The sequence below is a fragment of the Tauraco erythrolophus genome, chromosome 29, assembly GCF_009769465.1.
Source record: "Tauraco erythrolophus isolate bTauEry1 chromosome 29, bTauEry1.pri, whole genome shotgun sequence".
In the NCBI taxonomy this organism is placed as follows: Eukaryota; Metazoa; Chordata; class Aves; order Musophagiformes; family Musophagidae; genus Tauraco; species Tauraco erythrolophus.
Genome location: NC_141493.1, coordinates 722,698 through 747,957, shown reverse-complemented (window position 1 = coordinate 747,957; position 25,260 = coordinate 722,698). Strand labels below are relative to the sequence as shown.

The 25,260-nt window shown below is 64.3% G+C and overlaps 3 protein-coding genes across 3 annotated transcripts; 1 reads left to right on the top strand and 2 right to left on the bottom strand.

Moving 5' to 3' along the window:
* Window positions 1-317: 317 nt before the first annotated feature.
* Window positions 318-2,832, bottom strand: STAR (steroidogenic acute regulatory protein). Its single transcript, XM_086628161.1, is given in 9 exon segments — window positions 318-425; window positions 514-607; window positions 763-892; window positions 895-946; window positions 1,489-1,659; window positions 1,739-1,866; window positions 2,137-2,198; window positions 2,200-2,248; window positions 2,769-2,832. Coding segments are annotated over 9 exon segments (858 nt in total).
* Window positions 2,833-6,477: 3,645 nt separating this feature from the next.
* On the bottom strand, window positions 6,478-14,725 carry LOC147526648 (G protein-coupled receptor kinase 5-like). Its single transcript, XM_086627985.1, is given in 20 exon segments — window positions 6,478-6,531; window positions 6,630-6,694; window positions 6,697-6,760; window positions 6,846-7,000; window positions 7,085-7,205; window positions 7,287-7,375; window positions 7,378-7,494; window positions 7,585-7,674; window positions 7,839-7,876; window positions 7,950-8,134; window positions 8,210-8,356; window positions 8,429-8,498; window positions 8,621-8,713; window positions 8,781-8,884; window positions 9,103-9,180; window positions 9,940-10,050; window positions 10,136-10,179; window positions 10,182-10,229; window positions 14,675-14,701; window positions 14,704-14,725. Coding segments are annotated over 20 exon segments (1,722 nt in total).
* Window positions 14,726-21,312: 6,587 nt separating this feature from the next.
* Window positions 21,313-24,346, top strand: BAG4 (BAG cochaperone 4). Its single transcript, XM_086627984.1, is given in 13 exon segments — window positions 21,313-21,444; window positions 21,446-21,484; window positions 21,486-21,545; window positions 21,548-21,607; window positions 21,967-21,990; window positions 21,992-22,087; window positions 22,090-22,147; window positions 22,150-22,213; window positions 22,724-22,730; window positions 22,966-23,158; window positions 23,161-23,304; window positions 23,307-23,381; window positions 23,384-24,346. Coding segments are annotated over 13 exon segments (1,233 nt in total). The 3' UTR covers window positions 23,665-24,346.
* The last annotated feature ends 914 nt before the right edge of the window (window positions 24,347-25,260 follow it).

Below are 25,260 nucleotides of genomic sequence, written 5' to 3'. Positions count from 1 at the left end.
TTAATAGTAGACATCACTAATTAAAGCTTTCTTTATTGAAGCTCATTAGTTAGGGAGGTTGTAGGGACCTGACTGGGCCAGCACACACTCAGTGGAGCAAAGGCAGGACTTAAGTTTTTTGGTTGTGCAAATGCACAACCAGTGTGTGCTGGTGCAGTCAGGCTCTTGCAACCTAATGAGTTTCAATAAATAAATAAATAAGCTTTTATTTATTTAATGATGTATTAATTAGTGGTGTCTGTTATTAAAAGCCTTAGCTAATTAGCCGGCTGTAATTGTGTCTGACTTGCACAATTCCCCATTTCACCCCTGTGTGCTCAGCAGTTCCCAGCCACTGTCTGTGCCAGGCGTGCCCGGAGGTGGTTGGCAAAGTCGACCTGTGTCTGGGACAGGACCTGGTTGATGATGGTCTTCGGCAGCCAGCCCTGGGGAGGAGCAGAGACAGTCCGTGAGGGGAACGCGCCTCCCACGCAACTCCTGCCCCTACTTCGACATTTTTGCTGCAAAACTCACCTTCAGGTCGATGCTGAGCAGCCACGTGAGCTTGGTTTGTGCCGGGCTGCCGGGCAGCGGGCGCAGGATCATGCACGTGGGACCGTTCTCAGCCCTGTGCGAGGACAGGACGCACGTGTTGGACTTGCACCCCAAAACCACAGCAGTGCTGAAGCACTTTGAGAACCTAATCACTCTGAGCAGACACTGACAGCTGGCGTGTGACTCTGCCTCAGAAACACCCCTGAAAGCCAATGCAAAGGTGATCACCTGATAAATCCTTCCTGCTCGGGCATGGCTCCGTATTTCGTGGCCATGCCGGCCAGGACGCAGGTGGAGCCACGTCTCTTGGAGCACCGGACGCTCACAAAGTCCCGTGGTCCGACAATGTTACCGGGGTAGCGGCTGCTTTCTCGTGGGTGATCACTGTGTCCTTTCCAATCTTCTGGAGAATCTGGACAGTTTAGAATTCAAATGTTATTTGAGATATTTACTGCCAACATCGCTAAAGGGTTCAAATACATGCTCTTAGAAAAATCTCTGCTTATAGTGAGAAAAATTGCAAATACGTGCTTCATCCCAGAATAGAGAACTTCAGTTTTCAATACCTCAAAAGGGAAAGTGTTTCTCTTATTCCAGACAAGCTGTGGAATAGCAAAGTGCTCTTCCCTGCACATTGGGGTACTGTTCTATTTCTCCTCCAGTAACAGCACAGATTTAGGAGGACTGGCCCCCTGCCTCGAAGCACGTTCCCTACGGAACATGCACACCCCCAGTCCCAGACGAGCTGTTGCAGACTCACTTCTGCTGCCGAGCGCTGCGATTGCACCCTCTGCGTCTGCAGTAGGAAGTGCACAAGATAAAGTCTGGCTTCTCCGTTCCCAAAGAATGGGTGGGAAAAGGACCACGTCCCTGCTGCGATGGCCAAAGCGACTCTTTGGCCCTTCTGACGGCGCTCGGAGCAGCGCGTGAGCCCCCGGCTGAGACGGGTCTGACGCACGGTTCCTACCTTGACTTCTTCGACGTGGGATTCCAGTCTCCCATCTGCTCCATGTTGTCCACCAGCTCTCCGTACACCGCGTCCAGGGGCTGGTCCACCACCACCTCGAGTCGGAACACCTTCCCCACGTCTGGGAGCACCTTGCTCAGCACTTTGTCTCCATTGGCCTGGAGAGGGAAGGCAGAATTAGTATCACAAATACTCACAGGAGCACCGTGTCATTCTGCTGCACAGCAGAGCACCTACCACCACTGTCTCTGTCTTCCAGCCGTCCTGGTCCCCGAGGATGCTGAGCGATTTCTGGAGGGCTTCCTCTCCTTGCTTGATGTAGGACATTTCTATCTCGCTGAAGGGCTTCTCCTCCAGCCTCGAGCCTGCACGGGATCGGACAAAAGCGGGAGCGAGGGGTAAGAACACCGCACAGTTGACTAACACATCTTTTTCTACACCATATACACTTCTCCATGCCCAGGGGCTGAGGAAGTAAACTCCATTCCCACTGCTTGCCCGCCTGTGCCACTGGTTTAGTGAAAGCACAGGTGACCCACGAGCAAGTTCTCCTCCAAACCCTCTCCCGAGCCCTGACCCGTGACGGTCACCGCCCGGCAGGAAGGGCCAGACCCCCCCGTCCACCGGTCACTTACTGAGCAAGGAGCTTCTCCTGCGGACCTGGTTAATCCACGTGCTGGGGCCGGTGCTGTGGCAAGAGTTTGCTCAGCTCCTGGCTGATGGCGACAGCGGCTTGTCTTCTCAGACCTGAGAGCAGAGAGGGCATCACTCACAGCACCGCAGAGGTTTTGCTATTTGTTTTTTTTTTGCAATTTAAACACACGACATTGAAAAAGTCCCCGTGGGCACAGAGAGCAGCTGCTCGGGCCGGACGCTGTCCTGCACCTTTGCTCCAGGTCCGACTCGTGCAGCACGCGGGGAGTGAGACAACAGTCATAAAAATACCGAGGAGGAATCGCGGGCACGCAGGAAAGGCCGTAGGAAACGGAGCACAGGAATAAAAATCCTCACAGCCAGCAGGAGTGTTACCCGTAGCTACGCCCCGCGTTCGGCGATGGCACGCAGCCGTCCCCCCCGCACCCCAGAAACTGGTCTGGTGGCAAAAAGGGTGGTGGAGTAAACCATGAAAGCCAGAAAGAAACAGGGTGTGGGGTGGGGAGATCCCTGGAGCCTCCAGCTGCCTCCCGCCCGCCGCCAGCGCTGCCCGCCGCAGGCAGCCCCCAGAGGGGGGTCCCCCTGGCCCCGCATCCCGGCCCCCCCCCCTCACCTGTCATGTTGCGCAGGTGCCGGTAGGAGATGGCGGCGCAGAGCTTGAACGTGGCGGGCAGCATCTCCGCGGTGCCGACAGAGCCGTGGGCTGCGGGCGAACGTGGGTGCGGCGGGCGCTCCTCTGCCCTGGCGCTCCGGGCGCTCCGCCTTAAGTACGGCGGCTGAAGGATGCCGACGTGTCAGCACCCAGATAAGAGCCATCACTTACGGCGGGGCCGCGGCGGCCAAGGCCAGACCCGGCTCTCACGCATCTGCCGGGGGCCGCGGTCAGCGCCGGCGCGTCCGGCGAGCAGATGTACGCACATGGGCGGGCGCGTGTGTGTGCAGCGTGCCGGCGCGGTGGAGCCCGGCCAGCCCCTCTCCGTCCGGCCGTGGGGGGCACAGGCAGGAGACCCGGCTCCTACGGTGCTTTGGGGTGATCCCTGTGCCAGGGACAAACCCCACTGCGCATGGACCCGGGGTGCAGGCACAGATGGCCCACATAGACCATCAGCCATTGATAACAACGGATAGAGATCAGTTCTGACAGGTAACAACGGATAATGGTGGATAACGATGGATAATAACAGATAACAATGATAACAATGGACAACACCATCTCACAGCACAACCATCCCAGGATAACTGTAGCCAGGATCAGCCCAACCTCAGGCATGGGACAGCCTGTCCCCCCCAGACCCCACCGCAGAGCCCATGAAAGCCCCAGTGCACGAGACCAAAGCCCCGGGCAGAGCGGGACCTGGCGGCATCGCTGGCACCCACGGACGTGCCTGGGACCGGTGGGCACTGGGGATGGCCGCGCACAGCAGGAGCACCGGGGATGCTTCGTGCACATGGCACAGACAAGAGCGGTCCGGAGGGCGCGCAGCCCTCCCCCGCCCCACAGAGCCCCCCGCTCACGCGGCTGCTCCTTCAGCAGACACAAACCCGAACACGAAGTATACGGAGCCGCAGAGCCCAAGGCTGGGAGCGAGGGGCAGTGCCCGTACCTCCCCCAGCGCCCGGATTATCTGCCCGGGGCTGGGAGCGGTGGGCAGCGGCGGAGCGGCGATAAGGCTCAAGGATGAAATGACATTTCTGGGATGAGTTACGGCCCCGGAGACCAGCGCTCCCAAAACCCGTGAATCACCAGCTGCTTCCTTTGACGTCAGCCCCTGCACCCTCCTGCGGGGAACCTGACCTTCCTCCCCGCTGTTGCAACAACTTGGCCAAGGGGGAGGTCAGCCGCTGGCCGTGCCGCAGCCGGGCCCCGGGGAGCCCCTCGCCTCTCCCACCCTGCCCGCCGGCCCCCTAGAGATGATTCGGGTCCTACCTGCCGCCCGGGAACGCTCCCTCCCCATCGCCGGGGCTGCCGTTCCCCATCGCTTCACGTCGGTGACGCACAACGAGACAGCGGGCTGGTGGGCCACAGGAGAAGCCAGAAGCTGCACCATCCCCTTCCCAAATGTTTACTGGGAAATCCCCGCTGCAGCCATGCTCTGCTCTCCACGGGTGCTGCAGCCCGGCGCAGGTGTGACTCCCGGTCCCTGCCGCAGCTCTTCCCCCCAGCTGGGCTTCATCCGCCCCGTCCCCCACGCCTGCACGTGGTGGGAGGAAAAACAGGAGGATTTGAAATCCCTGAGCGGCTGCTGGGAGCCCCCAGCCCCACACCTGAGCTTGAGCCAAAGGCACGCCAAGCACCAACGGTCTGCCGTGCCCGGAGGGCGAGCGAGACTCTCCACAGGCACGTCGCCCCCGCCACCCGCTGGGGCGGCAGCCGGAGAGCCCTGGCTGGGGGCTGCAGCACCAGGGAGCGGGCTGGCACGGAGACCCCCAGCTGCAAAGCGGCCGGGACTGCGTTTACCAGATGGAGCAGCTGCTCCCGGGCACAAGGCCTCGGCACAAGGACGCGCGGTTGTTGTGAGAAGAACCAAAACGGAGCCCGGGCAGAGCCCCCGCTCCGGGCTGGGGGGCTGGAGGGGCACAAGTCCCTCTGTGCCCCTTGGGAGCGGACAGCCAGGACCCGCGCCGTGGCACTCGAGGCACACACTCCGGGCAGCCATAGTGGCACATAGAGACCCCGGCGCGCCAGGAAGCTGTGCCAAAAAAGGCATCTAGGACCCTCAGGGAAGTCTGGTTAACTGGGACCCCCCCACCCACCCTCACCATTCCCAACACCACCTCAGCAGCTCCTCTGGATTCCCTCGGGGGTCCCACGTCGTCACTGTGCCTGGGCTGCTGCTGCGTCCGCTGCCTGCGAGGAGAAGGGACGGCAGCCGTCCCGCGGCACCGGGGATGGCACCGGGATGGCACCGGGGAGCCTGAGCTGCACGGTGCCGCAGGCACAGGGGGGATTTGGGTCCCAGCACACCTTGGGCACCGGGAAGGTGCTGCTCCATTGGGGCATGAGGGCACAGCCGAGTCCACGTCGTCTCCACCCATCGCCTGCTCGGGCAGGATGAGGCCCAGACATAGCTCGGCCATGCCTGGACCCACCCGGACCCTCCGCTGGCAATGCCGAGGGGGCCCTGTCGGGCTGAGGGTGCTGGGGGCAAGGGGGGAGCGGCCACATCCTGCGCACCAGCAGGGGACGCCTGGGAAGACGGCACAGCCCCGCCGGATGGGCACCCAGCACCCTCCCCCACGTCCCGTGGGGGCAGGAGGAGGAGAAAACACTGGGGGAGGCGAAACAGCCACGAAAGCCCCTGCAGCACCCGCTGAGCCCCCCGCCCCCCACGAAACGCCCCCCACTCCCACGCAAGGCACCACGCGGCTCCGTTTGCAGCTTTTAGCTTAAAAACGCACATCCCGGCGCTCGACGTACAGATATTTACAACTGTTTACAAATGTACAAAACCGGATCGAATGTAAACAAAGGTGCTGGGGCAGCGATTCACCGTGGGCCCCGTGGCACGGCCCCCCCAGCCCGCGGCACGGCCCCTGCACATTGCCTGCCCTTTGCACACCCACGTGTGCTGCCCCTCGCACACGCAGCCCCACGGCGCTGTGCCCTTGTGCACCCCCCCAGTCCTGGGGCAAGGCCAGGGCACACTGAAGCTGCCCTGAGCTGTCCCGTGAGGACAGAGGGACCCCCCCCACCCCCCCTCGCCCACCCCCAGCCCCACCACATTCGAGCAAATTCCCTTCTCTGAGCCCGTTTGGTGGTGGCGGAGCAGGAGGGGGGAGGCTGTGTGTCCCCCGGAGTTGGGGGGGGGTCTGTTGGGGTGACCCTGTCCCTCCTGCAGCAGCACGGCCAGGGAGCCGGGGGTGTCCCCCCCTCCAAGGCTGCCTTTGTTTCTATTTGGAGAGCACAGATAAACCCGCAGCCCCCCCCGCACGCAGAGGTCACGCACGGAGCCGGCGATAGATAACGGGCTCAAACGCAGCAAAAATAGGTCCCTGCCCTGGTCCCTTCCCCCCAGTGGATGGGGGGACGGGAGGGGGTGTTCCCGCAGTGGGAGCCCCCCAAGATGGGCTGTGGGGCTGGGGGAAAGGGGGCCGGGGAGCTGCCAGGGTTGGGGTCGGGCAGACTGCTCCTGCCCCGTTGCCCCTCCATCACCCCTGCCCACGCACAGCAGCTCCGTCATCCCCGGAGACCCCGGCCCCGTGGTGGTCCCACATCACCCTGAGAGGGCACGGGGGGCGCTGGGGGCTGCCCCAGGATGGCGAGAAGGGTCAGGACGGTGCCGGGGTTCGGCAGGCAGCGTTGGCCACGGGAGGGTGCGAGTTCACGCGGCCGGGTGCGGGGGGTGGATGGTGGTGCCGATGGCATAGTCAGCAGGCTGATGGGACAGACAGACAGACGGCAGGGAGTGAGCCGAGGGGTCTTGGGGACACCCCAGGGCAACCCCCCCCCAAAATACCCCCCCTGTTCTCTTACGTGGCGGCGGAAGAGCCTCTGCAGAAGGCTGCGCTTGGGGGGCTCGGGCAGCTGCCTCCAGTCCAGTCGGGGGAGCGCGTCCCGCCGGGGCCGAACACGTTGAGGTCCTTGAAGCACTCGGTCTCGATCATCTGAGGGGCCGGGTCACCGGGGGGTGGGCACAGGCAGCCCCAGCAGCATCACAGCAGGGCGGGACCCCCCCAGCGCCCTCAGTACCTCGTTCTGCCAGGGGATGGAGACGCTGCCGGTGGCGAATTTGGCGTAGAAATCGTTGTCGGTTTGGTCCAGGTTGACGCCCTTCACCGTGGAGAACTGCTCGATGTCCAGCACGTCCTTGCAATAAACCGCCCGGGGCTGCGGGAGCCAGGGAGCCGTCATGGGGCGGGGGGGAGCAGGGCTCGCACCCTCCCAGCAGGTGCCCACCCCTCCTGCCCCTTACGTCGGGCACGAAGGAGGTGTCATGACACCAGCTTCCAGGCGCTTGAAGTTGATGGTGCTGAAGAAGGGATGGCGCTTCACCTCGGCCGCCCCGTCGGCCCCGCAGCCCAGCCGCTGCTGGGGGTCTTTGGCCAGGAGCTGGGGAGGGGGACGGGTGGTCATGGCGAGGGGATGGAGCTGACCCCGGCCCCCGCGGGGACCCCCGGGTCCCCAACTCACCATCTTGCAGATGGCCCGAGCGTCCTCGCTGAACTTGTCCGAGTACGGCTCCTGGTCCTCCTGCACCCGCTTCTCCACCTCCTCCCGCTCACCCGCTCCTTGCGGGCACGGAACGGCGACTGCCCCTCGATCATCTCGTACACCAGGCAGCCCAGGCCCCACCAGTCGGGGCTGAAGGCGTAGCGCTCGTTCTTGATCACCTCCGGGGCTGCGACCACGGCCCCAAAGCCGTCAGGGGTCGGGCATGCCGTGGCACAGGGACCTCCGGGCAGCCTGGCCGGCGCAGCCCCACGCTCACCCATGTAGCCAACAGTGCCCACGCGGCCACGGATGGTCTCGCCCTCGGGGATCTTGATAGCCAGCCCCAGGTCGGAGATCCTGATGTGGCCTGGGGCAGGGAGGGGGGGTGAAGGCATCATCCCAGGAAAGGGCCACCCACACCCCTGCATGTCCTCCCCAAAACACAGCCAGAGACCCCCCAGGAGGCACGTGGAGCCCCATCCCCAAACCCAAGAGCACAGGCAGAGCCAGACCCAGTAGCTCCCTCCTCACCATCATCATCCAGCAGGATGTTCTCCGGCTTCAGGTCCCTGCAGGGACAGACGGACGGATGGCTCAGCACAGAGCGGCCCCATCCAGCCGCCGCACCTGCGCCCCGCTCACCGGTACACGATGCCCTCCTGATGCAGGTGCTGGAGCCCGCAGCAGATCTCTGCCGCGTAGAAGACCACGCGCTCGTCCTCGAAGCCGGGGTTGCCCATGTTGTAGATGTGGAACTTGAGGTCACCACCGTTCATGATGGTCAGCACCAGGCACAGCGCATCCTTCGTCTCGTAGCATACGCCAGGCTCACCTGCGTGCCCCCCGGCCATCAGGGCCGGCCCCGGTCCCCCCAGCCTCCCAGCCCCCCAGGAGAGCACCACACGCACCACGAACCGGCTGTTGACCTTCTCCAGGATCTGCTTCTCGTTCAGGGCCATTGCCTCCCCTTTCCGCTTCTTGATCCGCTTCTTCTCCAGCTTCTTGCAGGCGTACATCTTCCCCGTGGCCCGCACCTGGCAGGCACACACCTGGGGGGGGGGGGACAGTGGCAGGGTGAGCTCCCACTAACCCGCCATCGCTCCACCTCCTCCTGCCGTGGCCGTACCTCTCCAAAAACCGCCCTTGCCCAGGATCCGGTACTGCCGAAACGTGTCCTTGGTGACTGACTGCCTGAAACGTGCAGCCCGGGCATGTCAGCCCGGGCACAGCAGCCCCTGGCACGTCAGAGCCGGGCATGCCAGCCCCGCCACCCCCAGACAGCCCCCCAAGACCCCTCGGACCCCCCCGCTCACCTCTCCAGGTACTTCCACTGCAGGAACCGGTCGAAATACATGCTGTCCCGGTAGTCGGTGAAGGGGTCCCCGCTCAGGTACTGGTGCAGCGGGCTGCGGGGGCAGAGGGGATGGTCGGTGCCACCTGCAGCCCCCTGGGTGCCCTCCCCGGGCAGGGCACTCACCACAGGCACTGCTGAAGAGATCCTTGCAGGGGCCCTTCTGCAGGTCCTGCAGGCACCGGCTGGCGTGGGGCTGGCCCACCTCGGGCAGGAAATCCGGGGACTGCGGGGGAGCAGGTGGGTGCACACCCACACCCTGGTGCATCGCTCCGCATCCCACCCATCATCTCAGCTGGGTGACAGGTGCCACCGGGATGCCCAGAGAGTGGAGATGCAGCTCCGTGACCAGCAAGGGACCCCCCTGCCGCTGCTCCGCTCCGTCCCATCCTCACCCCGTCCTGCTCCGGCTGCCTGCGGGGGGAAAAGCCCCCTGGGACTCACCTCCTGCCTGAGGAACCGATGGATGATCTCCTCCCCCATCTCCTTCCGCTTCTCATCCGGGGAGAGCTCGTAGTCCGCCTGGGACGCCCAGGGAGAGTGGGTGCTGCAGACAGTGGCACGGGGCACAGCTCTGCCCTGTGCCCCGCCGAGCCCCCAGACTCCCCGCACGAGGCACATCTGCCCCAAACCACAGGCAACTACCGGCACCGGGGTGTGTGGTGGTGCCAGCAGCCCTCGGGGGTCTGCCACGCTGCTCCGTGCAGTGGAGAGGGGCCTGCAGACCCCGGCCCCCCAGTTACCCAAAAGGGGGAAAAAAAACATCCCGCGAGAGCTCCGAGAGTGGCACAAACTGGGGCCGCTTCCCCGGCACGTGTTTCCCACCAGCAGCCTCTGCGGCCGCCAGGGCTGCACCACCGAGAGGCTCTGATGCTCCTGAAACCCCGGCCCCCCCGGGCGGGCTGACCCCCTGCGCAGGGCACGCGCCCGCTGCTGACGCAAACCGCAGTGACGGGGAACACGGACCCTTGAGGCCCGTGTCTCCCACCCGCCAGCACCTGGAGCCTCCCGGCTCCGGGCAAACCCTGCAGCAGCGGGGATGGATTCTCCAGCGTTTGGAGCTCGCTGGGACCGAGAGCCCCTTCCTCCGGCATGACCCGGAGAGAGACCCGCAGCGCCAGGTGGGTGGTCTCTGCCTCCCACAGCCCCCGGGTACGGCTCCGCAGCCGCAAACCTGCCACGGGACTTGGCAAAACCCTGAGCAGCCCCATCCGGGAAAACGCCTCCACACGTCGCCGTGCCCGAGCAGAGCCGGCGGGTGGCATCCCGCGGGTCCCTCACCACGGCGTCCAGGAAGCGGATGCAGCGCAGGAGCTCCGGCCGCGTCTCGCAGAACTGCCGGAAGAGCAGCCGGCCGATGGGTGCTTCTGCACAGGCTGCCGTAGTCCGGCTCTGCAAGGGAAGGCGGGATGTGCCACGTACCGTGCCGGGACCCGCGAGCCGGTTCTGCCGGTCCCCGGCGCCCTCCCCGGCTCACCCGGCCCCTCCGCAGCTCATCGCACTGGCTGATGTGGGGGAACGGAGGATCTCCCTCCACTTCTTGCTCCTGCCTTTCCGCTTGCCGCCACCTCCTGCAGCCAGAGGGAGAGGGAGAAGAAGAGGTCACGTCGGCAGGATGGGCATCGCTGCCCCGGCCTGCCCAGCCACGGGGGAAACAGGGCAGAGTCCCTGCCCAGTTCTGCAGAGCCACCCAGTTTGGGGCTTCCTCCCATCCCACTGTGCCGGTCCCCAAAACCCATCGCTCGCACACGTACCCAAACGCTGCCAGCACCGGGGCTTTGGGCAGCTCGAAAGCATGGGAAAACACGTCCAGCCCTGGAGAGGGCTCTGACCCCCTGGGGGACACTTGCCCCAACAGTCAAGGGGATCCCCACCTGGTCCCGGCTCCCAGCCCCGCTCCAGGGCAGGAACGGGATCCTCACGGCATCATCCAGCGCCGGGGGAGGCCGAGCCCGGTGGGCGCAGGCTTCCTCCCCAAACAATGCCACGGCCCCGCGCCGCTCCCTCCATAAACATCTGGTTTCTTTATCTCCCACCGAGCCGCTCGCCCTGTGCGCGGGGCCGCGGCAGCCCGGGCTCTGCCTCCGCGGGAACGGGGACCCTCTGGGACGAGGAGGGGCAGCGGATGGCCCCACGCAGCAGCCGCTCCTCCCGGGCGGATGCTTGGCGCGTGAAGTCATCCCTGCAGGCCTGACATCAGCGCGGCTCTGAGCTGGTGGCCGGCCAGCACCGCCCGTCGCCGGCCCGGTGACGCCGAGGCGACCCGTGGGACGCCGCGGTGCCGGGCTTCGGCGGGCCGGCATTTCGGCCGGGCAGAGCTTCCTGCCGTCATCGGTTCGCTTCCTCTGGCAGGAATAGCCCCACTCAGCCAGCGGAGCAGCCTCGGCAGTGAGATGGCACCGGTCCCCGGGCACCCTGCCCACCTCGACACCGGTGGCACAGGGTCCTGAGCACTCGGCACCCAAGGAAGGAGCAGACGCTCCCCCCGCCCTACAGTGCCCAGGCTGGACCCCCCTGGTGGCTGGCAAAGGGGTGATGCCCAGGCAAGGACCCTCGCCTGCCCCAGGAGTCATCTGGCACGTGGCCCAGGCAGCCCCGACCTCGGAGGGATGCTCAGAGGCCCGGCTTCGTGGCCACGCTCGCGGCATGCTGCCCACAGTTCCCTCCCTGCCTCCTCCCCAGGCTCTGTGGGATCAGCCCCGGGCACCCTGCACCGCCCCACGGCACTCCTCCCAAATTTCAACTTGTTTGTGGCAATAACAAAATAAACTAACGCTCATCACCCAGCTGAGCCCCGGAACGAGCTGTTAGCCGGCTCTGCCGGAGCTCGCGTGGGCTGGGACGGTGCCACTGGGAAGGCTGCGGCCGGGTGGGAAGGGGAACTGGGCGCACGGTGGGGTGCAGGTCCGAAGGGTTTTGCCTCCGCGCTCCTGCAGCAGCAGCGTCCTCCTTCCCCAGTCCTGTCCTCCCTGCAGCGCCGAGCGGGAAGAGCCCCGTGTTCCCAGCGCGTCCATTCCCGGTGAAACTGCCCTGAACCCGACCTGTGGCACAGCCACCCAGCTCCCGGCGAGGCCCCGGGCAGCGGGACCCGCTCCCCAGCCGCAGCGTGCTCGGGCAAAGCAAAACCCGTCCCGTGTCCTCCTCAGCACCAGCAGCCACCACCGCAGCGAGGGCAGCGGACGGGTCCCACCAGGAGCCTGTGTGCACACAAAGACCTCAAAGGTGGAAAAAACTCACGTACAATCCTTGTGCCAGGGCACAAACCCCGGCAGGCAGGAGCCCCGGCGATGCTCGTCTGCTCCAGTTGCCACGGCTGCTCCCGGGGGTTTCAGCTCTCCCCTCTCGCCCACGGCCCCGGAGCAGTGAAGTGGGGCTCCCCCGTGCCACGGCAGCCCAAGCGGCTTCCCATGCCAGCTGGAAAGGGAGACGTGGCTGCCATGCCCGCGGCAGGCAGTGCACATGTCCCTGCGGGCAGGGCACCTCCGGGCAGGGCAGGTGCAGGCACTGAGCCCCAGCCCACCGCAGGGCAGGACCACCCCGGCCCACGGGCCCCACCGCAGCCCCCTGCGGAAGCGACCCTGCCCTCGCCTCGGCTTCCCAGGGTGGAGCTGGATCCGGCAGCCAGTGGAGCCGCACGAAGGACTGGCAGCCCTTTCTGGCCCGGCACGGGGCTGCAGGCAGGGCAGGGGGCCCGGCACAGCCACCCCTCACCAGCATGGACCCCTCTATGTACTGATGGGGACATCCCAGAGCATCCAGCCCCTCTCCTGCAGCATCCTCTGCAGGGTCAGGAGAGCCGGCAAAGAGGACAGGCAGGGAGCAGCTGGCAGCTGTGCCAGGGCATCCCACCGCTGCCTACTCCCTGCCTGTACCAGAGAGCCAGCTGCCTGCCAGGCAGCGGGATGTAGCAGGAAAGATAAAATGTGACACCGGCACTTGCCTCGGCAGGTGAACCGCGCCGGGAACCCCGCGAGGACACGGCGCTGCCGATCCGACCGCGGCAACCAGAAAAGCCGCTGAAAGCAAAATAAACCCGTTGCCCGGCGGAACGGAGCCCACGTACCAAACGGCACGGCACGGCACACGCGGGAGGTGCTTCCACCAGCGCAGCTGCCGGCAGCGACAGCCCCGTGGCAGGCAGGAGTGTGTCCCCCCCGGGGCACCCTGTCACCAGCCAGCGTGCGATCAGATGGCATCGATGCCCGGCGAGGTGTGGACCCGGCTGCCCCGCCCCGCTGAGCCATAAATCCTTACTCACCACCTGTTATCTCCTCCGTGCCTGTGCTCCTGGGTTTTTATCCTGGGCACTTCCGCGGGCGGACAAGCCCTTCTGGCTCCCTGAGCTTTAGGAGCCCTCGGGACACCAGGTCCGCCTCGAAAGCTCCAGCGCCCCTGGCAGAGAGCTGGGCACGAAGCCCAGGGAGTCGGGCCAGCCAGAGACCCCGCAGCCCTCGTGGGGAGCAGCCCCCCAGACCACCTTTGGGGGGCCAAGCTCGCGGGTGTGCAGCAGGAAGGGCCACGAGGCCAAAGCGAGGGCGGCAGCAGCTCGGGGAGCCCCTCAAACCACGGAGACCCTGAACCCACCGCCCAGCCCGGTGCTGGCACCCACCCGCACCGCGGCGGCAATGACAGGCGGCGGCGATGGCTGCTCCAGGGTGCCAGGGCCAGACCTCACCAAGCGGCCTGTGACCCCCCGGCGTGGGGACCCCCCAGCCGTGGCCGGTGGGTCTCAGCTTTCCACTGAGGCAGCTCCAGACCTCCCCATGTCTCCGGGGAGGGAAGCGGTCGCCCAGCCAGGACCCAGCCCTCGTCCCGCTCAACTTCCCGGCTTCCGGCACCTCTCGCAGCCGTCACACCGATGTTAACCCGTATGGTGCCTGCGGTGGCAGAGCCCCCGTCACCCTCGAGGCCAAAACCCCCTTCTCGAGCTCGGGCTGGATAAGGCTCCGGCTCACGCAGGTGGCCATCGAGCATCCCATGGGACAGGAGCAGGGCCCAGCCCCGAGCGGGCAGCATCAGTGCCAACGCCTGGCCGGCTGCTCCGAGCTCCTGATGCCAAACCTCTCCCTCCCCAGCGAGGGCACCAGCACCCCTCCAGCCCCTGCACATGAGCTGTACCCGCAGTGTTTCCAGTGCTGCTGGTAGCGACCACGGTGGGGGTGAGGAAACCTTTAGAATACAGGATTTCCCCTCAAAAAACAGGATCGCCCCTGAGCCACCCGACCCCGCAGGACTGCGCCAGCGGCTCTCAGGGTCGTTTGCTTCTTGGTCACAAAGGTTTAGCGACGAGGGTGCGGGTTTTCCAAAGGAAACCAAAAGCAAACAAAGGTGCCCGCGGTGCCCTGGGAGCCCGTGCCAAGCCCCGCTTTTGGAAGGTGCGGACGCCCGCAGCCTTTTGCCCCCCAGGCCTCGCCCCAGCTGTCAGCGGGGCTCAAACCGGGGCGGCGGCGCCGGCACCACCGGCTCCGTCGGCGCGCTGGCAAGGCCGTGTTTTTCCTGGCAGCGCCCGTTTCGCTCAGGCCTGCACCGAGCCATCCTGGCACAAGCAAAGTTTTGCTCGCGCGAGTCCCGTCTGTGCCAGACACGTCCTGCTGGCACGGAAGGACAAACGGACGGGCGGCTCTCGGCCGACCCACGGCCCGATCCCGGGACGACTCCGCACACGCGCCGCTTGGGCAAACGGCACCGAAGTCGCTTTTTCAGTTCTCTGCCCCGTGTCCCTGGGCCGCGGGGCTGGGTGGGACAGACGACAGACACGTCCCACAGTGCCGGGGCAGCTGTCCCCACCCGGGGCTCGGTGATGCCAATGGATGAGCCCATCCGTCCCCAAGACAGAGGGGTCCCGGGTACCCCGGGGGGGGGGTGCACGGGGTGACCCGGCCAAGGTGGCCCGTTGGGAGGGGGACGCTGGGAGGGTGCGTGGGGAGCGGAGCCGGGATGCAGCGTGGGAACGGGGACCAGGATAGGACCGGGATGCAGCTCGGGACGGGGCTCCGAGGCGGGGGGGACTCGGTACCTTCGCGGGCCTTCAGCAGGACGGTTTGGCCACGATGTTCTCGAGCTCCATGGCGCGGCGGGGGGCCCGGGGGGCGGCGGAGCAGCCCCGCCGCCCGCACACCATGCCCGGCGCGGCGCTGCCCCGGCCCGGCGGCGCGGGGCGGTCCGGGCACCTCCCGCCGCAACCGGCCGCCTCCGGGGGTGCGTCACCGCCGTGACGTCACGGGCCGCCCCCTGGCGTCACGGGCTTAGTAAGGGTAGCGCCGCGCCCCGCCGCACGGGAGCGCCCCCCCCCCCCCAAGTTCGAGGAGCTCCTTGCACCCCCCATGGAGGTGGGGACACTGACCCTCGGGCCCCCAGCAGGGCAGCCTTCCTCCTCCTCCTCCTCGCACCCAGCACCCCACAGCCCCCCAGAACCGAGACCTCAGACCGACACGAGGGTCCCCGTCCCACCCGCACCGCGGGGCTGAGCCCGGGGCAGGACCCCCCCTCCCGCACTTCAGCATCGCTGCCCCAACCCCCCAACACCCCCCACCCTCCCGAGCGACTGGCAGCAGAACAACGAAACCGAAAAAGCCGTTTCCTTCCTTCCAGCTGCGGGAGCCGCCGCCTCCATAAAGCTTTTTTTTTTTTTTTTTGTTAACACAAAAATCGCGTTTCCTGATTTACACCTTCCCCACCACCCAACTCCCAACCTCCCACTCGAGCCTCCACGAGTAACCCACCAATCAGGAACGCGCGTTTTCTGCCCAAAAGCGAGAAGCCCGACGCCGCGGGGTGCAGGGAATCGAATTCCCGCGCTGCCCGGCCGGCGCTGGGGGGGCCCAGCCCGTGTCTGCCTTGGCCCTTGGCTCTCCAGGGGTCAGACCTGTTTGCACGCGGTGCGTACGCCGGCGAGCGGAGCCGGGCTCGTCCCGCAAAGAGATGAGCCACTTTGGAAGAGCAAACCCACTCGCGGGACCCCCTCTGCCCCCCCATCCCCAGCACAGGCCCTTTCCCCCCAGGGAGGGCTCCACTTCGCAGGCAGAACCCGCTCCGCCCGCCGCCGAGGTTTGCCCTTTCCTGCCCGCACGCAGGAGGCTCCCACAGCCTGGCAGCTGCCCAAAGCCAACCAACCCAAATCCAACTCTGCCAATGCCACGGCACTGCAAGGCTCCCGCCCGCCCGTCACCCAACACACCGAACAGCACGGGGACACGAAGGACCCTCTCCTACCTGCTGCAGCCACACCAGCTCCTCCGGAGCCCCAGGAGACACTGCTGGAGCCCCAGGAGTGGCAGGGCCAGCCCAGCTGTGGCAGCTCTTCGTCAGCAGGTAACGAGTGGGCAGCTGCAGGGGAGCAGCTGCACCTGTTGGGGGGAGCTGGCAGTGCTTGTCAGGGTGTAGAGGTACCCAGGTCCTGCTCCCTGTCCTGGAAGGAGGGATCTTGCCACATCCTTAAGCTTTTCCTTGGAGCAAGCCACCCCACGGCACCCAGGGTCCCGTCTCCCCCCTGCACAGCACCCAGTGGACAAGGGCTGGCACGAGGCGGTCATCCTGAGAAGGGGAAGGCGTTGGTCCCGAACACAGGCAAAGCCATCGTTGTTGAGATCAAGGATTTATTTACACATCGGAAAACCCTCACCCAGAGTCACGTGAGAGGAAAAAGCAACCGAACCCGCAGGACCAAGCGATTTGCCTCCTGGACACACACGCTCGTGCTCGCCGGCGTGCCCGGCGCCCTCGAAGGGCAGCCGAACCCTTCTCTCCTCCTTCTCTGCAAGGAGGAACTAGAGGTATGGGGGTTTTTACAGTTATCTGCACCCCACAAAACACAACCTGGAAATAAAAACTGCCTTTCCAAACGGATCCGCCCATGCGCGGGCGGGTGACGGAGCACCCATCGCTCCGCTGCCGAGGAAAGGTCCGGGGCAGCACTCAGTACTCGTCCAGTGTGTCTGCCCGCGGCACCGGAGGCCCCGCTCCTTCAGTGCCTGCACTTTCAGCTTCTCCGACTCCTGCTTGGCCTGCTGCTCCACCCGCTGCTCCTCCAGGATCTCCTCGATGGAGACCTGCTGCAGAGGCGTGTCACTCTCCTTCTCCAGGTCCTGCAAGAGAAACAGCGCGTTGCGCACCGCGAGGCAGCGCCGCGGCTCAGACACGTGGCTCTGCTCGGGGACGCTCCGGGCACCGCTCTGCCCGCAGGGCAGCTCCGGGCTGGGCCAACATCACCTCTGCAGAGGGCATCTCACCAGCCAGGGCAGCACTGGTCTGGAGGGCCGAAAGCCAGCGGGGACGGCAAAGGTCCGGGCGGATCCGCACTCGCGTCTCCGCTGGGACACCGACACGCAGCCCTCTCGTGCGCTTGGGGCTTCGGTGACATCCGAGCGCTTCCTACCAGCGCCTGGCCAGGCTCTGTGCAACCCGGAGGGTGGGCACTGCTGCGCCACGGATAACGCACTCCATCGCTCTCGCCAAAGTTGCTGGAGCAGGACAGTTCCCCAGGCGAGCCGCGGCAGGGTTGGCCTGCCAAGCTCTGGGGTTACCAGCTTGATGGCAGCCCAGGCATTTGGTCCTGGGAACGCTCGGGTTCCCCTGGGGCACAGTCACAGATTTGCAGGTGCAGCACGGGCTCCTCCAGGTGAGCCTGTGCCCACGCATCTTCCACGGGTCTGTCACAAGGCAGAGGCGATGCAAAACAAGGTGCTCATGGTACCCTGATGGACGCGGATGCAGTTAGGACCCCTGGGACAGTCAGGGACTCCCAGTCCATGGGAGGGGGCTCCCAGGAAGCAGCCGGGCTGAACTCAGCCCAAAAGGCCAAAGCGAACAGCAAGAGAGATGGCACATGGAGCCCATCCCAGGCAGTGTCCCCCAGTGTGGAGCCAGCAGGAGGTGACAGCCCCACAACACCCTCCAGCAATGCCACCCACAGACCAGGCTTCCCCATGTCTCTCTCTGCTTGACTCCCACCCCATCCCAGAAGAGCTGCAGCTGCGGGATGGCACCTCTGCCCACCCGGATACACAGGCGCATTTTCATGATGCTTCAGCCCGAACCAGCCCCAGACTCAAACTTCAGCCCCTGCAACGGGACAGTATCTCATGGCAGACAGACAGATGGACACCCAGCTCCGGTGTCCACCTCAGCAGTGCTGCTCAGAGTCACACCATCACCAGCTCAGTCCGCAGACCGCAGCGGAGCCGCTGCCGCGGGCAGAGCGCGGGCACAAGGAGCTGCTTACTTACGATTTCCCCCAGCAGAACAACGTTCTCGCCTCTCACGACAAAGATGCCTCGGGGGATGTCCCCATACTTCTTGCCCACGTGGATGCGCTCCACGGTCTGGTGCAACACCAAGTTTGCTGCAGCGATTGAGAGAGAGAAAAAATAATCCACATTTCACTGTTTCCTAGCGATAAAGTGTCTCATCCCAGCCAGGTGGAAGACTGGTCCTCTGAGCCAGGCCACCACAGCCACTGGCCGTCTTCCCAGTTGAGACACGGCAGCTGCAGTGACGGGTGAGGCAGCTCCCACACGGCGAGGCAGCCTCTGCCCTCCAGCTCTCGCCGCCCGTGCGGGCAGGACCGTGCGCTCGGACCACCGGGGCCCGAGCCCACCCAAGCACCACGTGGCGACAGAAAGACAACGGCGTTGTGGGTGCTGCAGGTTCTGGGTGCTGCAGGTTCTGGGCGCTCGGTTGTGAGCACAAACTTTCCCGGGCTGTGCCTGCCCGAGGAGGGATGCCAGAGCATCGAGGCTGGACACAGTCAGGAGACGGGGAAGCAGCCGGTTCTGGCAAAGTCTCCACGGAGCACCGAGCCCGGGACACACGGGGGAGCGTTTCATCCACAACACAAACACGCTCCAGAACTGCCACCTGCAATCACGTCGCCCTACGCACAACTAAACTGATTTCTTTTAAAATTCCCTGTTGTTTTCAGCCAGAAACGTACACTCCTGCTCCGGACTGGCACAACGGCAGGGTTGGTACTGCTGGCGGGCGGCGCAGCCTGTGCTGAGCGGTAGGACCACGAAGCAGGGAACTGCCACCAAAGCCCAACTCCTTCTTTCCGTTAAGCCACCGTTTGGGAAGGGCGATGCGCCAGTAAGCACAGCCCCGACGGATGCGGGAGCATCACCAGCTCATGAGAACGGGCACCGCGGGGCTCTCCTCCTCCTCCTCCTCAGCGCGCCCCTGCACACGGCTGGCACCGGAGCGCGCCCAAAGCCGGCCCTCAGCCTTCTGCAGCCCCCCAGCAGCCCTCGGCCCAGACGTACCGAACTGTTCGATGCTGCGCAGGTACCCGATGAGCGTCCGGCCGTCCCGCAGCAGGACCAGGTGCTTCTCTGCGGGAGAGTGAGAGCGGGAGGTCAGCCACGGCCACGCGTGGGCACGGACCCCCCCACCGCACCGTGGGGGAAACCGGGCGATGCGCCGTTAACTTGCCCCGGCGGCGCTGGGGGCGAGCGAGGACGCCTGCGGCAGCCCCGCGCGGGACCGGTGCCCACGGCGGGGCGCTCCCCTACGAAAGAGGGGGGAGTCCGACCGTCCCCGCGGGGGTGCAGCCCCCCACGGGGCACGGTGCCCGCGGGGAAGGGGGCCCCGGCCGCCGCTGCGGGCAGGGCCCGGCGCCGCGGCGCACTCACTGTTCGATGTCCTGGATGAGGCTGGCCGTGCCGGCATGTAGTTCATGGTGCCACCGCGCCGCCCCCAGCGGAAGCGCCCGCCATGCGCCGGTGCCGCCCCCACCGCCCCGGAACCGCCCCGCCGCCGGGCGGGGCCCACCGTGGCTCTGCCCCTTTAAGCCGCCCCGGCCGTGCGCGCGGGGCGGCCGCTGATTGGTGGGAGCCGGCGGGGCAGAGCCGCCGATTGGCGGCGGGACGGGGCGGGGCGGGGCGGCGGCCAGGGAGCCCCGCGGCCGCGCCGCTGCTCAGGGCCCGGCGTGGCCCCCCGGTCCCCCCGCCTGCCGGCGGCGGCGGCGCAGGTAACGGCGGGGTCTGGGCTGGCGGCGGGAGGCGGGCCGCCCGATCCCGCCCGCCCCCCGGGTCGGCCGAGCCTCCCCCGGCGCGTACGAGCGGGGCGGCTCCGGCGAACGGGTGAGGCGGCGGTGGGGGCACGGAGGCGCGGCGGTGCGGGTCCGCTCTGCGCGGGCCGTTACCCGGTTCCCCCAGGGGACGCCCGGCCGACGGCAGCGAGACGGCGCCGCGGCGGACGCGCCGTCCGATCTTGGGGGCTCGTTTCTCACCGCCGACGTCCGATCGGCTGATTGTTCCCAGCGCTCGTAGGGCCCTCTGCAGTGCAAACCCGCTCCCCAGTCCCGCGGGGATCTGGGCAGGCGTCAAACTGGGGGAAACGTGAATGAATGAAACGCGGTGAAGTCCCACCTTCGTCTCGGTTCAAGGTGGCGTTTCTAGGGGCAGGTGTTGTCACGAAGAGCTCACCGGGAACCGCCGCCGTCCCTGTTGGACTGGTGCCGAGCGGACTGTGAGAGCTGGGCCAGGACGTGTCCCCACTAACCGGCCCGGTGCCGACAGATGGAACGACAGAGTGTGGGGCTTGAGGACCCACTCCCCCGCCACCTGCCCCCGGCAGACCGAGACCCCAGCCCCACGGGTGGTGGCGTTTGTACGACAGGCCCACCCGCGGAAAGGAGCTGGCGGCAGCGTGGGGCAGAGATTGGGGGAAAAAAAGCGTCGCTTGGTCCCAGCGTGCCCCAGTCCGTGAGCTGCTCCTCCTGGATCTGTTATTTGTTGGTTTATTGCAGCAAGGGCTTTTTCTCAGGGCCGTTGTGCAAATGCCGTGCGCAGAGAAAGGCTTTGCTCTGTGCACAGCGGTTGTCTGCTGCCCAGACAAAACTCCTGGTTTGTTTTAATCCCAGGGGACACGTAGGTCGCTCTGCTCTTTCATAAATCCCGCCTGCAGTGATAATGGTCTCTCTTCCGTGAGACAGTTGTGGGCAAAAAAAACTGCTTTGCCCAAAGCTACAGGGAGTCCACCCGTGAGCTCCCGAAACCCTGACGCTTGACTGTCGCCCCTGTGGCTCGGTGGACGCTCCCGTTGGATCCGCGCTGGTTGCTTGAACGTACTCAGACAAATCTCACCAACGGTCTGGGCGTGCAGACCTTTCACACGACCAGTTCTGCAGCCCCACGGCTCCACGGCTGCAGCGCGACGGGCGGCTCGCGGAGCCGAACGCCCCGCTCCTCGGGCCCCAGAACTGGTAGATCTCGTCCGCATTGCCTCGTTTGTTTGCAGACTGAGAGAGGACATGAACTTCCCTGGAGTGTTTTTCATCCACGAGTCGGTGACTATGTTGACATGGTTGAATCTCCCAAGAGCTGCTTGCTGCGAGGAGTCGCACACAGTGTTTCTGAGCAAGCTTAGCTCAGTGAAGCTCTTCCCACCCTCCAGACAATCTTTTCCCCTGTAACGCCCCGTCTTTGCCACCGCCAGTGCCCATCTCCCTGAGCGTGCTGCGAGGGCGGTGGACCAAAGCGTGAGGCAGACGGGTGTTTATGGCCAGTGGCAACAGAAAGCCACGTTAGGGCAGGAAAACCTAAAACTGGGGCAAAAGAGCTTGGGGACAAAGGAACCCCTGTCTAAACGCTCCAGGAAGGCCAGTCCTTTTTCCCAGGCTGCTGCTGGGCTGGACTGGAGCCCCTCTGCCCCGTGTCCATGTCCTCTGCTCTTCTCTCTCCTCCCCAGGCAATGGATTCTCCCTATGCAAACGGAGCCTACAGCCCCCCGTACCCTGCGGTTCCCAGCGCTGCCCCGCACTATGCTGGCCTGCCGCAGGCACGGGGGTACCTACTGCTCCGGCCCCCCCGCAGACCCCTACCCTGCGGAGTCCCACGGCCATGTACCGGCCCCCGTCGCCCGCTCCCCCCTGGAGTTACGCCGCGCCGGACTGTGCCCGGCCGAAGGGTCCTCGCTCCGGAGGCAGCCGGCTCCTGGCTACCCCCCGCCGCAGGTAAGAGGCCGAGCACCATCCGGAACAATTTCCAGCCCCGGTGTCGGTGCAGCTGCCGAGCTCGCACTTCCCGAGGCACAAGAAGGTTATTTTATGGGCTGAGTGGAGGGAAAGCCATGGAGCCTCCTCCAATGGATCTGTGGGTCCTAATGGCTGCTGTGCCTTGAGCAGTTTGCCCTCCCCAGTGTTATTGTTATAAAAACTGGTGGTCACCCTGTTCTTCAGGATTCCAAGCTTGTCGGCTCGGATGCAGGAATGGGGCAGGAAGTCTGATGCTGTGGCTGTCCCCCCAGGGCTGTCTGGGAGGAGCGGTGGCCAGAGGGACTCCAGGGGTAACATCTCTTCCCCTTCTCGTGCAGACCCCAGGAATGCCCATCCCACAGTAAGCCATATGGAGACAACCATGCTGGCGTCACGCCGCAGGGGTCTCTGCCACAGCCCCGACCCCCGGAGGACACGTGGGCTCCCCACACTGGTCTACGGGGTGCAGACCGCGCTACTCGTGGCCCGCTGCTTTCGGCGCACGGGAACCCCTTCGTCTCCTGAACCGCATCCGCCCTGGACTGGCAGTGGAGATCCTTCCCACCCTCCGCCTGGGACTCGAAGGTACAGCTGATGCTTCTGCAGCGCATGGCCGTGCGGGTCCTGGCTGCGGGCGAGCTCCGGCGATGATGCGGCTTTTCCTCCAAACCTGCCTGTCTCCTGGGAATGCCCCTCTCTCCGGGCACAGTTGTTTAGGTAGGAACGGAGCAGCAGGTATCCAGAGTTGTGCCAGCAAAATCTGTTTGCTTACAGAAAACCAAAATCCATGGCTGTAATTCCAGAAAGGTACTGGAGATGCCAGACGTCCCAGGGCAGGTCTCGGGATGGGTCAGTCCTCGTCTTGCTTGTCCAGGTTCTTCCCTCCTCGAGCAGCAAAACACCGTCAGAAAATCCTCCAGCGCAGCCTGCGGGTCGGTTTGCAGGCTGGAACTCCCCTACAAGTGCTGTTTTGGGCACAGTTATCCTCTACTGAGGAAACATTTAAGCAAAAAAATGTAAGGACACGATGCATTTGGTGGAGTCTGTTTGTCTCGGCCCCCTCTGGGTTTGTTCAGGAGTCAAATGACTCTGCAGAGGTTTGGTCCCCCGGCAGCAGCGCTGGCACGTGCAGCAGCAGCCCCGATGGGACGTGTGATCAGGGCCGGGGGCTGCTGTTATTTGGGATCAGCTCAGAAGTGTGCGACCTGCAAAGTGCTTGTGGTGTCCCCCTGGCACCCCATTTCCTCAGCCCTGCTCGCCTGCCTTTTAGTGCGAGATTAAAATCCCGTTTTTAAGAGAAAATGCAATTAAATATTTTTTTCTCCTTCTGACTGTAGGACACTGCGTACGACAAACCTGAGCAAAGCGCAAACCAACACAACTACTATTCCGACGTCAATCACCAGCACTCTGGGACCATGAATGACCACAAGGCACCCCCCTCCAGCCCCCAGGTGCAGTACAGCGCGCAGCCCCACATGTATGACACCGCATCTCGGAAGCTTCCGGCTGGGAGCCGGGAGGTTGGCCTTAACCTGGGGACCAGCCTTCAACTAATTCTGCAGCCATCCAGCCTGAGATTCAGAGAATCCTCCACGTTATGGGGGAGGCTGAGCAGCTGGAGCAAGAGGTGGATGAATTTGTAGGAAAAAAGACAGATAAATCCTACCGGCTTCTGGGGAGATGTTGACCAAGCTGCTGTTGGAACTGGATTCCATCGAGACTGGTGGCCAGGACAGTGTTCGGCAGGCCAGGAAGAGTCCGTCCACAGAATTCAGGCCATACTGGAAAACTGGAAAGAAAGGGGTTGTGAAAGCGCATCAGCCGCAACACACAGCCTGTTGTTGAGGTTCCAAAGAGTTTCAGTTTTGTTAAATCTCAGCTCTTTTCTGCTACGCACTGTTGACAATGGAATAGCAATAAGCCCCGAGTTCAAACAAACGAAAGAAACAAAACCACCAAAAAAACCCCAGAAGCTCAACCCTACAAATACTTGGGAATGGACAAATGAAGAGAGGTCTGAAGCAGCAAACTGAATTGTTTGCTCGTTCCAGGCTTTGGAAAAGCAGCACCACCCGAGGTGCTTACGCTGTAGAGGTCCCCGTGGGGATCCGCATCCTCTTCAGCAGCGGGAAGAAAATCACTGTACAAAGTTCCCCAAACCAGGTGCCTCCTGCAGCCACCGCAGTTCTTTAAACAGCTGGAACACTTGCCAGATGTTGTCACAACGGCACCGCCACGAGCAGCCACAAACCAGGACTCTGGGCTTGTCAGTCGCTGCGTGTATCTTCAGCTTCAGCTTCCTCGCCATAGAAACTCGTGTGCCGTCCTGGGGTTTGCTGGGTTTTAGGGCACTCGAGCAGTGACACTGAAGTGCTGCAGAAAGGGACCACGCTGGCAGCCCCAGCAACGCCAGCGGGTGTCACGTCGTGCTGTTCCTTCTGTCGGGAAGAGCTGGTCCCTGGAAGTCTCAGTTTCTGCCACCGAAAAGGACAGGTACCAGCAGAGGAACGATGTCGGAGCAGAGCAGCCCGGAACAGCAGGATGCTTGGAAATGCTTTCCAGGTCACTTGGGTAAAAAATCCACTTTTTAATTGTAACGTCCTTCCACATGCTGCGAGTTGTGTGCTCCGCCGCAGCGCCGCGCTGGAGGGGAAGGGAACGGCTCAGCCTCCTGGGCACAACGTGGAGTGAATCATTACTGTGTGTGACGAGATAATAAACCTGACAACTTTTAAAATGTTATTTTGTAATTAAGACGTCTCAAAGTCTCCTTTCTTTAAAAAGAAGCTGTGGGCAAAGGTTGTGTAACTTGGCCCTGCCTGTAACCGAAACACCCGCCAGGCTGTCTCGGCGGCCAAGGTTGGGGGTGAATGCAGCAAGTCACCTCCAAGAATGCTTGTGTGGGGCGTGCCCCGGGGTGCAGCGGCCCCCATCGCCTCCCGGATGGTGCAGATGCTCCAGCAGCCTTCAGCCGTGGCTCTGGGGCTGGCGGCCGTGTTTGGGAAGGGGTCTTGGTGCGCCCGAGGCCGGGAAGCGCCCTGAGTGTGCAGCCTGCAGGCTGGCGGCCAGCCCGTGTCCCGAAGGCACCCGCAGATCCCACGTCATTCCCAGACGGGCTGTGAGCGCGGGACTGACCTTCGCAGCTCCTTGGATGTGTCCGTGATGGCGTTGCGGCAGCCAGCTGGCCACAACGGCCGCGTCGAGGTGAGCCAGGAACGAGCTGGATGTCCCGGGATGGGGGAAATGCTGGGCTGCTATTTTATTTCGTCCACTGTCAGGCAGAGAGCAGCCAGGCAAGCCACTCGTGCTTCGGATACAGCGTGGGAAACGACTTCTGAGGATGGGTGGCTGTACTGGGGAGATGGAGCAGATCACAGTGAGCAGACTGATGCCCTGTACCGGGTAGCAGCGCGCACAGCGGAGCAGTGGCCCAGCCCCAGTGAATGCCACCTTTCTTTCTCTGATAAAGGCAGCAGTGTCAGCAGCATCTCCGGGAATTAATCCGTGCTTTTTTTGCCGCTTTTTGTGAAAGTAACTCGTGGTAGGGACGGTTTCCATACAACCAGCCTTGCTGCTGGTAGCTCTTTGCACCCTGAGGAATGAAGAGCAGCACTGTGGTGTCTCTACCG